Source organism: Tauraco erythrolophus, chromosome 4 (genome assembly GCF_009769465.1).
Source record: "Tauraco erythrolophus isolate bTauEry1 chromosome 4, bTauEry1.pri, whole genome shotgun sequence".
Lineage (NCBI taxonomy): Eukaryota > Metazoa > Chordata > Aves > Musophagiformes > Musophagidae > Tauraco > Tauraco erythrolophus.
The window spans coordinates 14,258,142-14,275,761 of NC_141468.1; the positions used below are offsets into that span (position 1 = coordinate 14,258,142).

General features: G+C 39.2%; 1 protein-coding gene across 3 annotated transcripts in view; it reads right to left on the bottom strand.

Annotated features, from left to right (window-relative positions):
* Nucleotides 1–17,620, bottom strand: part of PTPN12 (protein tyrosine phosphatase non-receptor type 12) — an 84,988-nt gene that overhangs the window by 48,924 nt on the left and 18,444 nt on the right. For all 3 annotated transcript variants that reach the window (XM_086610253.1, XM_086610252.1, XM_086610251.1), the window contains exon 2: nt 330–438. In XM_086610253.1, coding sequence (XP_086466379.1) covers nt 330–438 — 109 coding nt within the window. The remainder of the gene's footprint in view (nt 1–329; nt 439–17,620) is intronic.

Consider the following 17,620-nt stretch of genomic DNA (forward strand, 5'->3'; position numbering starts at 1 on the left):
TTGTTTTCTACCATGAATAACATCCTCCTAAGGAAAAATACAGTTAAACATCTAGTAATGTTCTAGACTATTCCAAACTAAAATGAAAATGTCAGCTTGACATGGCTTGGGATCTAGCACACATTTTATCTGTAGGTGATAGCTCTTCTATATACAAACAGTCACATACTTTGCCTTTCAAGTTAAAAATAGTAATTTTATGAAAGTTATCTTTCAGCAAATTATCTTCAATTTTGCCTTTCAGTAATAACTAAATAGTAAAATTCAAAATACATTAAGAATAACAAGCACTTTCCTTTGTCTTCTATTAACACGTAAACCAGACTTACATGGCAATATATCCTTGTATCTATTCTTTTTAACATTTTCTTCTTTTTCTCCAGTGGCTGTTGGGTAGATCTTCTCTGTTCTGTATTTTGTTGATAATCTTCTTAACTTCTGAAATAAAATATTTATGTTATCTTTTCAAACATCAAGATAACAAACATCACTAGGTATTAGCTTCATTGATGAAGCATAAGATCACTGCTCAAAAATACCTCATTTCCTTTTACAATATTCACTATGATGAAGTTTAAAAAGCTAATTATCCAGTACTTTTAGCTCATCAGCAGTTTACAACCAAGTTGATACCAGCTCTATACATCAGGAGACATGGAACTCTGGAAGAGCCAGTACAGCAGCAGTATGGCTATATTTTATTCAGAAAACACACTGTCCTGTTAAGGAGTAATGACTGCATTAAGAATATCTGTAAGAAACAGAAAAATCTGTTATTGCTTAGAATGCCTGGAGGAAGAACATAGAGTAGGCTGGTTCAGAAACAGCTGTTAGTGGCAGGTACTTTGCTCTGAAGCATACAGCTTCCAACCCACTGACAGCTGAACAGAAAGCAAAATCTCACTTCTAACAGGCATCAACCCCTGACACCCAACTCCTGTTGAGTTTCAAGCTCACCCAGAGAAAGCAAGTCCCTGCCTTTCAGGTACAAGGTATTCGCACTTAAGATGAGTGACAGGAGGTCTGCTGCATTCACAACAATACACCACTTTGTTTCCTCCATCTATTTCAAATACTAGAAATCCGAAACAGTCAAAACCTGTAATAACAGAATCCAGGCCGTGCCTTCCAGCGACCTAGGAAATAACAAAAGCAATACAGCTTTTATCATACCACTCAAACTAGGCCCTTGCAACCTTAAAACTGAGGAGGAAGAAAAAAGTGTAAATTCTCTTTGAGGGTGGGGACATGGGCAGACACAAGAAGAGTCAGCAGTGCTTGTTGTTTTAGATTGTGTAGGCATTCAGATTTAAAAAGGAACCTGAAGAACTCAGAAAGTTAACTCTGGCTTCCAGCTAAAGGTAGCTGCTTGCAAACACAGCCATTCTGTTGACACTGACATGGCAGTGGTATATAAGACGATGAAGAGGAAAACAGAACATAGCTTCAAATAAGTTCAGTATTTCCACTGAGTGGTATTCTGCGCAGGTAGAAGGACAGGGGTTGTTCATGTTCCAGTCCCTCCATCTTTGATGCTTTATTATTGTCCTCGAAGACTCAAAATGTTCATGGCTTGTTTTCTTTTGGGTAAAAGGGATAATGGGGGAGGTTGGTTGCTATTTAGAAATATGTCTTGTTTATCATTGACTACGCAACAACATATAGGAAGAAGGACATCATAAATAAGATGATTTGGTTGGAAAGTCAGTTTTCTTCTTGAATTCTTCTAAAACTACTAAAACACTTGGAAGGCTCACGGCACACTTCAATTTTTAAAAGAAGTAAAAATGAACTGGCAACTGAAGCCAGCAAAAAAGGAAAAGAAATACACAAAATATAGCATTTCTGCTACATACAGAAAACCACTTTCATAATTTTTTTCCGCATAGAGTGAGAAAACAGCAAATTTTATATACAAATGTGGATAAAACTTTGCATTAATTTAGTTGAATAATATGTATCCACAATAATCCACAAAAGTGGCATTTACAGAGCAAAAAGAATGGCAAGGTAAAACTAAAAAGAAGCAAATCAATAGGTATGAGTTTTAAGAGAATTTTTTTTCTCTTCTCCAAGGACTTTATCGTACATTGAATCACTGAACGCTAAAGAGAGTAGCAGAACTAGTGCGCAGGGTTTTTTTTCTTATAGTCCATTGCTCTTGAAAAACTTGCAATGCTAGTCCATGATGAAAAAAACAACCCAGTAAACATTTGGAAGTGGGACAGTATGTCTCTGACCACACAGGGATTGAAGTGCTAAATGTATTACCTGAAAACATTGCTACACTGAAGAATAGGAAGATTCGACTTCTTAGAAAGACATATGAAGAGTTACAGGCAAGAAGCAGCTTCCATGCAGGCTACAATCGTCTTTGCAACACTAAAAACAAATCCACACCAAAACTTGTATACACAGTAGGCAAAGAAACCTGGTCTGTAACATGGTACAGACAAAGAACGTCAAAAGAAAAACAAGCATACTTTCCAAGCACAGCCACTAATATGACTTGGTATACTGTTCCACATCTCAACCTGGCTGTGAGTTTTTGGAGGTTTTTTCCCTATCTTACTGTTTTTTATGGGATAAATGCCATGACTTTGCTTAGAAAAAGTAATAGAAGGACATTTAGAGAAAAAACAACCTCTAAAAACCATGAGTAGAAGCAGAAGTTATCTTGCATGAGAAAAAAATACACTTGAGGAAGTGATATAGGAAGAAGGTTAGGTATCAAAAAGCACCCTAGGAAGATGACTCTTTTCACTTTAGGCCATTTCAAAGGCATGCAAGAAAAAACACTTTCACATGTACAACTTGGACCTATCATAAGCCCAAAAGGCCAGAGTGACTAGTACTAACTTCTGTTTTCTAGAAAGTGATGCTATGAGAATTCAGCATAGTCTTCTCCCCTGCACGATTCAATAGCTGTAAAATCTGCTGAACAGACTGGAAAGTACATTTAGTACAGCCCAGCTCTGAGGCAAAAATTGGAAATGAAATACAGGTTGATTTTAACACACATCTGTTCCTAAAATACTTTAGGACCCATGCTTTTAATGTGTGTTCGCTGGCTGTTCTGTGACATGGGTAACACAAGATAGGTAAGCACAGTACTGAGAGCAATCAAAAAGAGTAAGTAGCACTTTTTATGATTTGTAGTAGTATCTGCTACATAGAAAAGTATCTACTTCACTCTTTGGAAGAGAAAGAATTGACTAAAGAGTAAGGAAAGAATTCTAAAAACTGAGCTTTGAACAAATTACCACAGAACTGGAAAACTGCCAGACTCGGCAGAAGATTTTGCCCTACACGCACAGAAAATTTCTGCAGAAAACTATTGCAATGTGCGCACACAGCCTGCTGTAGGATGCGAGACATCCAGTGCTTCCTAGGTTACAGCACAGAGCGACCAGAAGGAGGAGAACGTACTCAATAGCAGAATGGGGGTAATGACGGAGCAAAAGAAGAAAGAATTTTGTTCAGACTGTGGTAAGTTGATGACAAGATAGTCAGTAAGATCCGTCACAGTCCAGTTTCATGCTAATTCATAATAAACAACTGTCTCCAGTACAAAGCAGCACTCATTGGGGTTAGGTCAGTAAACCGCCAAATCGCTTCCCAGAAGATACTCAGAGGCCAACAGCAGGGACATTAGAGATCCAGCCTGGTGCCTCTGCAGATAACAGTGGATGCTTCCGTGACACTTGCATGTTCACTGGAACTGCTATTTCGGTGCCACAAAATCTTCATTTATATATTCTTTTAAGAACAAGACAGTCAAAAAGTAAGTGTATATTCATGATTCATCGTGCTTGAAGAACTACATTCACAAGACCTTAAGTTCCATTCTCATTAGAAAAGCTCGACTTTAATTCTGCTTATTCACTGCCTTACAGAAGTGGTTTGTGGGATGGTGACAAACACTTGCCACATGTGACAGAGGGGGGATGAGCCTTTGAAACAATTTGAGTTTCAGAAACATACTTCCAACTTCCACAGTGGTTTTACAGTCTGTGCTACAAACCTACTTCACTGTTTTTACAAAAAGACAAACCAGCTTTTCAAACCCAACTTGTGGAATCCTACCATATTAAGGAGAACTTGGTTCAACCAGTTCAGGAAACACAGATCTCTTACTTATGCAGTCAATCTATTTCATGTATTTAACACTTTAGAAAGCCTGTAAAGACACACTGCTTAATACCATAGTAATGTCTGTGGATTAAAGAAGATATTATATTGCCTATTGATATTTGAAAAACTCCCTTTAAAAGTCTGAACCTTATCTAAGGTACAGAAGTTCTTGTGACTCCTTTCCAGGCTTCTTTTCAAGGAAAGCATTAAGTGAAGCCCGGGTGAAATATTTGTAAAGTCCTCTAATTGTCTCCTAAGCCCTATCTGACATTTCCAATGGTCAAAACACCAGTCAGTAAAACAGTGATGTCTGCTTGAATCTCCTGTTCAGCCACACCTGCAGAGCAGTACATATCATAGTGTCCAACATCAGCTGCTAGAACACTTCCCTGCACGCATAGTTCATCTGCTATGTGACAACAGGGAACAGCAGCAGGCTCTATATGGCCAGCTATGGCAGAGTCATGAGACACGACTAAATACACAAGAACATATTTTGATTTGCAAAAGTTGCACAAGTGTATTGATATTCAAAGAACTGAAAGCTAAAGAAAAGTTTCCATAAAAGTTATCATAAAAATCAAAGTATAAAAGAAGATACTAGGAAACACTAAAAAATCCTGTACTAATGCACTCATTTCTTAAGACAGCTATTTCTATCATAAACTTGATGTTGTATTGTTCTTACTAGCAGCAGGGGAAGAAAAACAGATGAATTATGTCCAACTGTGCTCTCAACCTAATAATTTAGATAAACATTACTGAGGCAGAATAAATTTCCTAGTACTTTTATACAGTGAGAAACATGGACCTGTAAGGAGCAACATGAACCAAACTACCATAAAAAATGTTAAAATCAATATCTCCTGGTTATCTATGGCCAGATTACACAGGTTTCAGACTCTGTACCAACACTAGGAACACAAAGATGCCAGAGATGCCTTTGCCAAAAGACAGCTCAAGTGCAGACTCAGATGTATCACTGCTCAAATGAGGCTCTGAAACTGCTTTGGTTCCAGAAGTATTTTAGCTTAAAATCCCTGCAAATCCAACTGGAGTTTCCCTACACCACTTTCTCACCAGTGAAGGCTCTGGGAAACGCCAAGACAAGCTGATGAGAATGAACTCGACTGGAGGATGGACTAATCTGACTCAGGAGTGTCTCTGCAGCCCCAGGTTGCAATAGCAAGGAATAAGTGAACACACTGAGCTGGGTTTCCTTTAGTCACTCTGCCAGAACAAGAGCTGCGTGGGGAGAGGGGACCACAGTCCAGCTTAGCCCAAAGTTTCTGAGGAAGTCAGATCCAGCTGGACTGAATGAACACTCAACTGTCCCACACAGGATTCTGCTGTTAAGTAGCTGTCCCACTCATTCTGCTGTTAAATAGCACAAATAATGCAGAGTTTAATATAATTTCAGGTATTACACTTGCATCTAAGCCTCCCAACTATCTCTACAGTTTACGTTTGTATATTAAATGCTTTGCATCTGTTGTTACAAATAAATACAGCATGTAAACATGGAAAGACCTACATGCCAGATAAGGTCCAAAGAGTCCAAGCTGACAATTAAAACAAGTTATCATACTAAGTACACACATATGAAAGTGCAAATAAAACTAATTTTTGAGAGTATCCTTTTCACCACTTTGCCTTAGGAGTATTTGAAAAACAGCGTACACTTGTGACACATGTTAATCTTTCCTCGGTTATTCCTGTCAGCTTTCAAACAATATGTTTAACAATTCCTAGCCCTTACGATGGAAGGGAAAAGCCTTCCCAAACACTAGCCAGGCAAAAACAACAAAAGGAGAATCATTTTGTTTTGTAAAAGAAAAACTTCACTGTATCTCAACATTCATAGATGGCTTTGGCTGCAAGGGACTGGCTAGTAGTCTGGATTTAACCTGTTTCTCTGAAATAAAGCCCTGAAAGGAGATGGCAAGCTGAACTGATAGAAAGAACAAGGTACAAGGAGGAGGAGTTTTCCCTATCCTGGCACTCTTTTCTAGCAACACCTACTAACCCTCAAGCTCTAGGTGCTCCAAGGGAATCTCTGCTGAAGTAATTAATAGCTGAGCCTGACAACTACAGTCTCCTGGGAGTTGTCTTCCGTGCTTCACAGCAGGACAACAGGTCTAAAAACCTCACTGTGTGTGAACAAGCTTGTGTGAACTGCATATAAGAAAAATCCCTCCAAAAATACCCAAGGAACTGGGAATAGCATCATTTCAGTATTAGAAGGTACAGTGTATTTCATAGCATCTTAACTAGGTTTGGTACTTTCTCAGAGAAGAGGGGAATTCATGTTACTGCATTAAATGGAGACTTATATCCTGTAAAGAAGCATCAGTCAATGAAAAAAGTGCTGGTAGGTCCTCATGCAGAGAATGCCAAATGGCAGCACCGAAAGGAGCCAGTTAAGGAGTACATCCTACTTTCTTCAGTATCCCACTGAATATGGGAACAGGTGAAAAAATAACAGCATACTCGTAAGAATTAGGTACTGCCAGATTAAGACCAACATTTTCCATCTTTCCAAACTTGTATTTTTTGTAACAAAAACATTAGAACCAGGCTTGTCTTCTGCTCTGCTAATAACTAAAGATAGTTTTACACAGATATATTATTAAAATGTGGGCTGATCACTTGAAAAGTCTCCTTTTCTCTCCCTCATTTCTGAAATGATTTTTGTACTATCTGCATATTAATCCCAGCCTAAATTAGCAGTACTATTAATTACAGTTGCAGTTAATTTATGTTCAGCAAAATGGTTAACCAACAAATCTACTGCCAGTAATGGGCTTGTTTTACTAGGACAGAGAAGACTAAAGAGATCTGCAGTCTACAGATGAGCAAGTAACTAAGCAAACAAAGCAAAACATTAAATTATTAAAGCATAACCAAGTTTTAGAACATACATTAGTGACTTATTAACTAAGATACTTTAGAAAGCTCTGTAGCGTATTCATTACACATACAAGAGTTGGGATTACAGTGTTCTGTCTCTGAACCATACTGCTTCTTTAGCAAACTCAGTTTATTGCCGAGACTACTATGAACACTTTGCATCAAGTGAAAACATGCACGACAACACAGCAGTCAGTTAGCTATAGGCCATGAGCAAAGGACACAAAAACTCCTATTAGTCTGAAACCATGTGATTAGAAAATTGACTACTCTGGGTTGAAGGCTGGAAGCATGTCTTGATGCAAAAACTGAAAAGGCATTTAAAATTAGCGCACACTACAAATAACAGGCTTCTTAACAGTGTTAAAGCAATTCATGAAAAATTCTTGACAATTCAAACCAGAAATAAGCCTCACATTTTTTGCAACGGACTACAAAATGATTTTCAGACCCAACAATATAAACACAAACAGCATAAGGAAATAAAGCACTTAGAGAAAATGAACCAGGAAACAAAACTCATAACTAGGGAACCCTCTTGCTTAAAAGCATAATTTCCAAGCTACTGAAGTGACTATTTTCCTCTTATTCCTTCAGTCCTAGGTTTCGGTGGTTTTGTGCGTGCTGACAGGACAAGTATATTAAAAAACATCGAATTTAATCTTGATTTTTCCCTTTAAGTCTTTCTTTGAACATATAGAGCTCTTATTCATCTTACTTTGCTATGCGATTCAAAAGGAAGGCACTCCTGAAGAAAGCTATGGTGAATAATTTTTAAGAGAATGTTTTTACAACACCCTAGTTGATTAAATGTTTCAATGGAATTAATCAACATAACAGCAAAAAATCCAATAGTTTGTTACTAAAGAAAACAGCTACTAAATACAGTAAAAAACTCTGTTAACAGTAGCATATAAAATATATCATCTTCATATTTAAGCTTTCTAAACCAATTTCCTCACTGATTCATTTTTCACAAGTATTTGAACTTTCAAGTCAAGATGGTAACTAAAGGCTTTAGTTGTCCTTCACACAATTTTCTGCACTTTTTCAAGACAACACCATTCATTTTAGGGTAAATGATGATGGTTTCCTCTGTGAAAAAGAATTACCAATATCTAAAATTTTTTTAAACTCTTAAAACTTGCACAATAACTATGCATGCCCACTTACTGAATACAAAACATCTTGAAATAAGGAAACAAAAGACAGTTTTTCCCACCTCCCAACCTTTTTGTCAAACACTGTAGGTATCAACTGTATTAGTATTTCTTGTTCAATTTTACTGCCAGCATTTCACCAGTTTTGACAATTTGTTCAAGAAACTGATGGATGCATATTTATGCCTCATTTAGGTTGAATCTGAATTCAGGTCAGAATCAAAAATTTAAGGTCGTATCATATGATGGCTATAAATAACTTGCAAAAAGTCTCGTTTTCATTACGTGCATAATTTCTTTGCAACAAGAAACTGCTGTAGCATCTCACAACAAGGATGCAAAGATGCACAACCCTTCCACCTTCAGCGACTTCCGAAAAAGTAGGGTTTAGGCACACCAGGGGAACAGGAAAGGTTATGTATTATGGCTGCCCTCTATATGTGCAATCAGTGCAGGCATTTATATTGTAAGCAAAACAAGACTGTGTGTCTCACCCTACACCATGACAGCCTTCAGAATCTCTGGGGGAATTCAGCAAAACCACCACAACAGGTCAGTTAGAAGTGTGCACAAACACCTTGAATCCAGAGTGTCTTGCTATAAGGCATCCAAAACCAAGAGGAAGATTGCTCAGTCTCATTATGGTCCCAGTGATTTGAGCTTCTCAGTACAACAGTAACCAGAGGTGGAATCACTGATATTAAGCAGAAATTTAGCCTTAAGTGGAGAGATGTAGAGAGCCGTTTAAATGGCCACCTCATTTCTCATCTTGGTCAGCAAGGGCAAGCAGAAGTAAACCTGCAACACCAACACTGCCATAGCAGAGCTCTGCTGAAAAGCCTTGCCAGAAGCCAGTCTCAGAGCAAGTATAAGACAGGCAGGATGAACTTTCCACTCCGATGCTGGAGGGGGGTTCTGATTGTTTGTTTTAAAACCCAAAACTGATTATAGGTCCAGGTACACTTCCTCTCAAGAGCCACCCTTTGACTCATCCAGGAGAACTGACCACACTACAGTTCGCTCTAATCTAGACAAAGTAGCTCTGAAGGCAAAAGAATTTTGACATCCTGGATGTGACACTGACACTGTCAGTGCAACATGTGAATTGAGTGAAGACTTGTACAAAGTGTGCCCTTCACCTGGAATAGAGATGAAAGTAGATACTTGTCCTACCTCCCTTACACCAGATTTAAGGTTTCTCAGGGAAGTCAAAATCCAACAGCTATGATATAGTAAGAACGGATACCAAAGTAACAGCATCCCCAGGATGAGCCCATGGAAACGTAGAAGAAATTATCTAGAGGCAAGTTGAGACTTTTTCCACAAAGAACACCTCCAAAGGAAAGATTCTATTCCAGCTCATTCAGGCAGCTAAAAGCAACATAAGCAATGCTTTTTTCAGGGTCACATCAGAGGGGCTGGGCCAGTGTCGTGGTTTTAGGCTGATCCAGCAACTAAAACTCACACAGTCTCTCCTTCTCCAATAAAGTAGAGAGGAGAGGGAAAAAAAAAAAAAAAAAGGACTGAGGGTTGAGGCAAGAACAGAGGGAGCACCCACCAACCATGGTCCTGGGCAAAACAGGCAGCGCTTTTCTCAAAGCAAAACAGTTTATTAATGATTACTTAGAAGGACAAAGGGAAATAAAAAAAAACCGATTACTTGAGAGGACAGAAAGAAACAAAACCAGATCTTAAAACCGACACCTTCCCCCCCCCCACCTTCCTTTTCCTCCCGGCTCTACCTCCTCCCCCCAGCAGCACAGGGGGCAGGGACTGGGGGGTGCAGGTCAGTTCATTCCGTGCTGTTACTGCTGCTTCTTTCTTAAAGGAGAAGGAGTCCTTACACCCTTTTCCCCTGCTCCAATGGATCCCCTACCCACGAGGAAAAATCCACAAACTTCTCCAACGTGAGTCCAGCCCACTGGAAACAATCCTTCCCCACAGATTGCTCCGGTGTGGGCTATACCACAGTCTCGGGTACTTAGGGAGCTGTAGCCACTCGCTCCGGCGTGGGTCGTCACGAAGACTCCAGATGCCTCTCTGCCTTGCCGTGCCCCCAACACGACCATCCTCGGGCTCAGGCATCTTCTCCCCACGGGCTGCGAGTGGGTCGCTGCTCCACCGAGGCCGTCCTGGTTGCAGGGGGGCAGCCTGCTATCTCACCATCAGCCGCAGGGGAAACTCGGCTCCGGCACACCTCCTCCCGCTCCATCCTCACTGACCTGCTGTCGATGCAGCTGTTTCTCTCAGATCTCAGTCCTCTCCAGGTGAACTCAGCCCAGTGGGCACCCTGGGAGTGGGGTGCCCCCGAGTTCCCCAGCTGGCTCCGCCGCCGCCATTCTCCGTGGGCGGCGCCGGCCCGACGCAGGCAGCCGCCCGGCCGGGAGCCAGGGAGCGGGGGCAGTGCCCTCCTCCCTTCTCTGGTCGATCCTGGGCGAAGCACCTTTTCCGGTTCCCTTGTCCTGACTTAAATAGGGCAATTTGCAGAGGCGCCCTATTGGCTCAACCCCGACGGGGATGGCAGTCTGATCCGGTGGCCAGAACTAAGCCTAACCCGGATCCAAAACCGGGGAGGTCGCAGGGAGCAAAATCCCTCTCCTGCCACCAGAACCACCCCCCCCTCCACATCAAACCATGACAGCCAGTCACCATTGGTTATGACTCTACAGCTCTTCAGTATCAGTTTTTCTGCCTTAACACACGTAATTAAACAGCCAAAAGCACCCTGTGACAGTAAGAGCTGTATGGCAAATCACACTGGGTACAATTCACACAAATAAGCAACATAAGAATCTAAACAGCTATCAAATAGACCTCTGTCTTTGAAGAATGTTTAGTTTGCTTGACCATGTCAACTGTGCCTAAGAAATTTCATAATCTATTACCATCAAAACTTTCTTCTCCACACAGTCTTTACCATTCTCTTGCTCTTGACTTCACAGTATGTGGAATGAGGCATTAAGTTTCATGGAGAATATACTTTGCTTTTGTTTCTGCTCAGCACAACAAAAAAGAAAAAAACCAACAAGTTATTCTCCCTCTTCCTTCACAAGATGCAAAACTTTTCCTCTTTTCCCACGCCTTGGAACACATTTCCTTGAGGTCAGTATTTGTTTTCAGCCCAATTCCTACTAGGTGGAAAAAAAAAAAGCACAACTGAAACAGGAAACACTGAGCTTTCTCTCCAACAGAAGTAAATTAGAATTTTATACCTGTTGGTCCGCAATACCAAAGCTGCCATAAATAAAGGCACAGAAGAATAGTCTTAAAGCCTTTTAATAAATCTGCACTCCTCCTCCCGCTCCGCACCCCCCCCCCCCCCCCCCAAAAAAAAAAAGGTTCGCTATAGTTATGTCTTGTCTTCCAAAAAGGCATCAGGGCTTTTTAACAGCTATGTCTTGCTGATTTATCTGAAACAGAGATCCTGCTCTGTAAGACTTTCACCAAGAATGACTTTAAGCTGAAAAGCTGGAGCCTAACAAATGCTCTTGGTAAAAGGTATAGCTGTTTGTGCAGTCAAGAAACATGGCAACCAAGATCTGGTTTTGGGTCCAAATTACCTTACTGAAACATCTCTAGAACTCAAAGACGCTGTTTCTTTCAGTTATGTGTCACCCTTTAGCATACAGTTGAATCTCTATGTAATTACAAGAGTCCAGTGTTAAATATGCTGATGTTGGACGTGGAAGCAATTCCAATAAAAATACAGCAGTTTTATCTTTCTGCAGAAGTCTAACTTTTTTTTTTCAGAAGCAGCCTTGAATCTTGTATGAAAACACAGTATCTGTAGAGACCTTCAGTAGTTTAGAACTCCCAGTATTCAGCAGGCAAGATGAGGATACTACGAATATAATTATACTAGTTCGTAATTGGCAAGTAGAACACCCACAAGGTTTTAAACGACTATTCCCCCTCAAAAAAAAACCAACAAACCTCACAAAAAACCTTTTCAGGCATAAATACAAAAAAGAAAGCCTTTGACAAGCACTGAATCAGTATGTCTATGCAGTAACATATACACAGAGAACATATAAAGCAAGGTAAAGGAAAAGAGAAGGTATCAAATAGAAAATACATTTCCACTAACTGGAGAAAACATGATAACAACTATTTCCCCCCCTCTTCTTTGAGGCTGTGTCTGGAAGCCAAGGAATGTGCTAGTTATAAAGAGGCCATTTATGATGGAGTTCAATAGCATTTTACAAGCCAGAAAGAAGTAGCCTCATTAAAGACACAAACTTGTACCAAGATTTCAACTGTAATAACCCTAGCTAATAAGCAGCACAATATTTACGGATAGGCAAAGGAATTTTGTGTCAAAATTGTTTATCTTTGTACTATCTGTCAATTTTTGCCTCACAAACATGTCCCTGCCAGTTCAAAAGCACACACCTTCCAAACAGATGATACAGTTATAGTTTCATGGAGATATAGAGCAGGGAATGCAATGCCCAACAAAACTCCTGGAATTATAGCAGAAAGAGTTACAAAGCAACCACTCAAATTAAACCAAAGCAGGAATGGCTATTACAGAAACAACAAACCTAGACAGTGAGTTATTCACAACAATGATTTTAGATTATTTCTCTCCGTTTAAGTTTTTGGTTTAATGCCCAAACTTCAAGAGCTGGAAGTAAAACTGCTAAATACCTGAACAATATAAACTCAAACATTTGGTTTGTTTCTGCTGCATTTCAAAAAAAAAAAAGGTCCTTAAGCCTTCTCCACACATGCTACACTGTGTGCAATTCCCTTCTACAATAGTAACATAGGCATGTACGCAGCAGTTTCTCGGACCTTCTAACACTACTGCTCATGCAGAAAACATTTCTCACTTTCCTCGTATTTTGTTCAGTGACCTGCTTCAAAAAAGGAAGAGGCTGCAATTTTTCTTGAATATAACAATTTCAAATATATTGTTTGAGATACCTTTAACACTTAAAGTTCCACATTAACCTTGATCACAGGTATCCTCAAGGCCATGCAAACCCAAAAGTGACTATCAATGTAAGTAGTTGCCTCTTCTGCAACCCTATATCATGATTTCATTACAACATCCAGAGACAAAAATACTACAGTGAAGCTACAAAAAAGTAGATGAAAATACTGTTTTAATCAAACAGTTTTAAGTTTAGCTTTAAAAATGATGAATGTTTCAAAGAAAATTTTAAATTCTGAAGACTCTTAAAAGCTTGCATCAAACTGAAGGGTCAAGTAACCAACATATTGCGTTATGTCCCCTTTTAAAATCAGTATTAAGAACCTAAATTCCTAACAGCTCTAAAATGAAGCCTTTATATAGATTTTGTTTTCTTTTGTACACCAAAACTGCAATTCAAACTTTACATTAACTTCCAGACAGTTTGTAGGTTGTCTTTATTGCATTTATAGTGTAATTACTTCCAAAATTCTTCTATTTTGCAGAGCAGAGAAATGTTCACCTCATGTGACGTATACACTCAATCAGGTAAAGGTTTCTAAAGTAGCCTCTCATTGATGTTTGTACCCTGCAGGCTATGTTGTTGCACAGCTAATTTGCAAAATACAGTCCTCCTACAATGCCAAATTTCAACAAACAGAAAGGTTGTAAAGTCAACTGGTAGAATGAATCTGGTTCAGGCGAGTGCCTTGTCAATCAAGCTGCTGATAAATTTAAAATAAGCCTCAACTGTCAGCGCTTTAAAAAGCTGAATATTTACAATCCAGAATGCAGAAGCAGACAGTTTGTTTTGTAAACAGCAATCCCTCATTAAGTTTTTTCTATCAGAAATACAAACATCCCTCGGGTTCTGGATGATGGATTTACTTCCAGGTGTTTCAGAAACACCCAGAAATACCTTTAGATCCAGCCTCAAAATTCTTATCTATAATTCTTGTCTATGGGGAATAAGTGACAAAATAATAAGACTCCACTTCCTTTCTTGGGAAAGGAAGCTGTTCTAATCTAAGCTTCAAATAAGTATTTGGTATGGTGCCAATTCAAAAGAAGAGTATGTGAATTTTTACAAGAATTCAGGCAAGACAAGAGTCTCTTTAGTCTGTTTTTACAAGGAAAAACATTGAAAAGAATCATCTGACTGGAGGGATTTCATAAGTAGAGTTTCTCAGAGAACCTCCCAGGCCAAGCAGGCATTTTCCTTCATGAATTCTCATGAAAAGCAGAAGACACTAACAGACATTCAATGATAAAGCTAGAAAACAAACGAGCGGAAGATGGGAACACTACATAAAGCAAGCATACAGACTTTCAAGATAATAGAAATAAGACTAAACTTTAAAAATGCCAAATAAAACTGTATATTAGAAGCGGATATTGAAGGAGACACGCATATTATCACAAATTAACTGACAACTCGTGTTTATAGTAGTCATCAAGGAAATAAAGACACAGGATATTTACTGATGAACAGGCTGTATCCAGTGGTAAGTCCAGCATGCTGGGATATTTCTAGATACAAGACAACATAAATTCTCAACAGCCCACAGGAGATAAAGGCTATTTTTCTTCTTTCTTCTTAATTAAAATAGCAGGTCAGTTGTCGCTGTGATTTTTCTTTTTTGATAGATTGTATGCTCTTATTTTTCTTTGTAGTCTGATATTAATAAAACTGATTTAACTTGAAATTACTGAAATTTTCCTCTTAGGACAGAAACATTCACATTCTTGCATTGCATAAGTGCCTTTAGCACACACACACACAAAAAAGGCATTAGTAGCCCTTACATTTTTGTGTTCTGGTAGTTCATATAAAACATGAATTCATTTTTGCATTAATGCTTTTTGTTGTGATAGTCTGGTTTTACTTGAAGACACTTTTGCTGTAACCAAAGAATGCTAGCAAACACTAAAATAATCTTAGCATCTTTCAGAGCAAAAGTTAATGTTTTCTCTGTACAAGGAAGCAATATTTTCCTTTTTAAAGACCATCACAAACCATTCAAGTCTAACACTCTTATTCTAAACACTGTCAGTCTACACTGTCTCTGACTCTTCCACCATTAAATGGTGCCTGAAAGGCTTCTTTTGATTTTAAGCCATAATTTAAGCACCTTAAAATTGTCTCTTGTTTTAACCTCATTTAGAAAGTTACTAGGTGGTCAACAAATCCAAAACCAGTGTGTTATTGCTTAACAAACACTAGTGCAGAATGACTTAAACCCTCAGAGATCAAGCAACGTCTGCAGCAAGGGTGTTAATTGCTCACAGGCACAATGATTTACTCAGTCCACACCAACTGTTTCTGATAGCAGAAGATGCCACATTTAACTAATAAACTATCAAGTTTTATGCAGTGTTCGTTTCCTTTGGTAAATCTGGATTTTTTAAATTCAACTCAAATGTCTAGTTTTGTCTTTAAAGCAATACTAACATTTTGATGAACATTTTCAGAAAGGTTGATTTCTAAGCACTGTTCTCTGCTTAGGAATATCCCTGGAAAAACTGTGTTTTTGTTAAAGCTTTTCCTGCAGCTCAGTTCCCAGTTAAACTAACAGATGCCTGAGACAAGCTACAGAGCAACACTACGACGTGTTATTAGGCTTCAAGTTTTGTTGAAAGAATAGGCCCAAAATTGAAGGCAACTTAGAGGCATTATCTGTCTCAGGGGTGAGAAGTCACAATATTTGCCTCTTCTTCACAGGCTGAGAGGACAACTGGGGAATGTAATATCCTAAATCATTTTATTGCAAACATCTGAGGCTCACATGCAAGTGACTTGACTAAGCAAAAAAAACCCATAAAACCCCACCATCACCTAAAAACAGCAACTAGTAGGTTTACCTAAACTGCACAAACCTTGCTCCTTAAATCCTAGAAGTTACACTAAACTGGCCATGCTTTTTTTTTTTTCTCCTCCCTTCTTCCAAACAACTCTGAGGATCTAAACTAAAGCAAAATTTAGGTAAAAGTCCAAAAGAAACATGGCCTCAAAGCAGCAGTTGGCTTGCCGTGTGCCTGTGGAACCCATCCACTAGATGTCAGTGTCCTCTCGGGCAGAGGAAAACCACCTTGGAACCCAACGAAAAGGCGGCTGCTGATAGTCCTTGGTTATCAGGGCAAGTGCAAAGGAGGAAATCCTTATTAAGCATCCCTGGGCATCACCTGGGCCACAACAGAAGCAGCCAGAAACAGTAACATTTGTGGATAGCAGACAGACCATAAATACAGTCCCAGACACAGAGTTTAGCCAGTAAGGTAAGAGGCTAAAGACCAAGAGCTGTTTCATGCAACATTACTGACTGGAAGTACAGCACATTGGTCAATAGATACTAAGGCATGCTGAAAATAGGTGATGAAAAGGCTGCGAGATAAAGGTATTTGTTTCCTACTTCCTAAAATACCCCAAAACGCAAAACAACACTTAGGGGAAAGGGGAAAGGGGAATACTAGACACAAGAATGTGCTGTGCCTCTACCAAAATTCAGTCACGCTTGAAGAGGCTTAGACATAGAATAAATTATTATAGCACAGTGAAATCCACTGTGATAAGCATGAAAACACCACACCCTAAATAAAGGACAGAGCAGAAGTCAAAGTTCAGGCACATTAAGCGCCTGCTGCAGGAAGAAACAGGTAGGCGTTTCTATTCACCTGCACAAAGTCTAGATATTAAGATAAACAGTAATTTTAGAATAGAACAGAATATTTCAGCTGGAAGGGACCTACAATGATCATCTAGTCCATCTGCTTGATCACTTCAGATGAATTTAAGTCTAAAAGGAGAATACCGATATAAAAGGACGCTTAAAACTTGATCGCAGGACCACATACTGGGAAACTAATGCCACCCTACAAATTACGGAGGACTGACAGGCAAGGGTATGCTAGAGGGGATGCAGCGTCATGCATTACAAAAGCAGACAGACAAATAAGACCAAGGTGAGAAAAATCAAGCTAAGTTTCTATAAATATTTTAAGGCACCCAGGATTGTACAAGACCTAGACTATCAAAGAAGCAATCACAGTAGTGCTAGCACACACAAGAAACCTGGTGGCTCTTGTGGAGGAGACTGGGAAAGCTATGAAGATGAAAAATAAGAAATTAAGAATTTCAGATGGGGGACAAAGTACAGGTTTCTTTCTTTTTAAAGATATCACAACAATTTGCCAGAGAACTCTCTCACTCAATCCTCCAGCAAGAAAAATACCTTGAAGCAGATCTGAGCAAGCACAAGACTTGGCTAAAGACACAGCTCCAGAAGAACCACTTTTAGTTACTGCATTCTTTTAATGTGGTATCCTTGCCAGACAGGAAAAGGCTAAAAAAAAATTCACCACAACTTTTTCCTTTAGAAATAGGAACTTTAAAAAAAAAAAAAAAAAAGAAAATGAGGAAGTTGAATGAAAGGAAATTATACAGAGCTAAAAAAGTAGAACATTTGCAAGCAGCTCAGGGCCTGTTTAAATATGCCAGGGA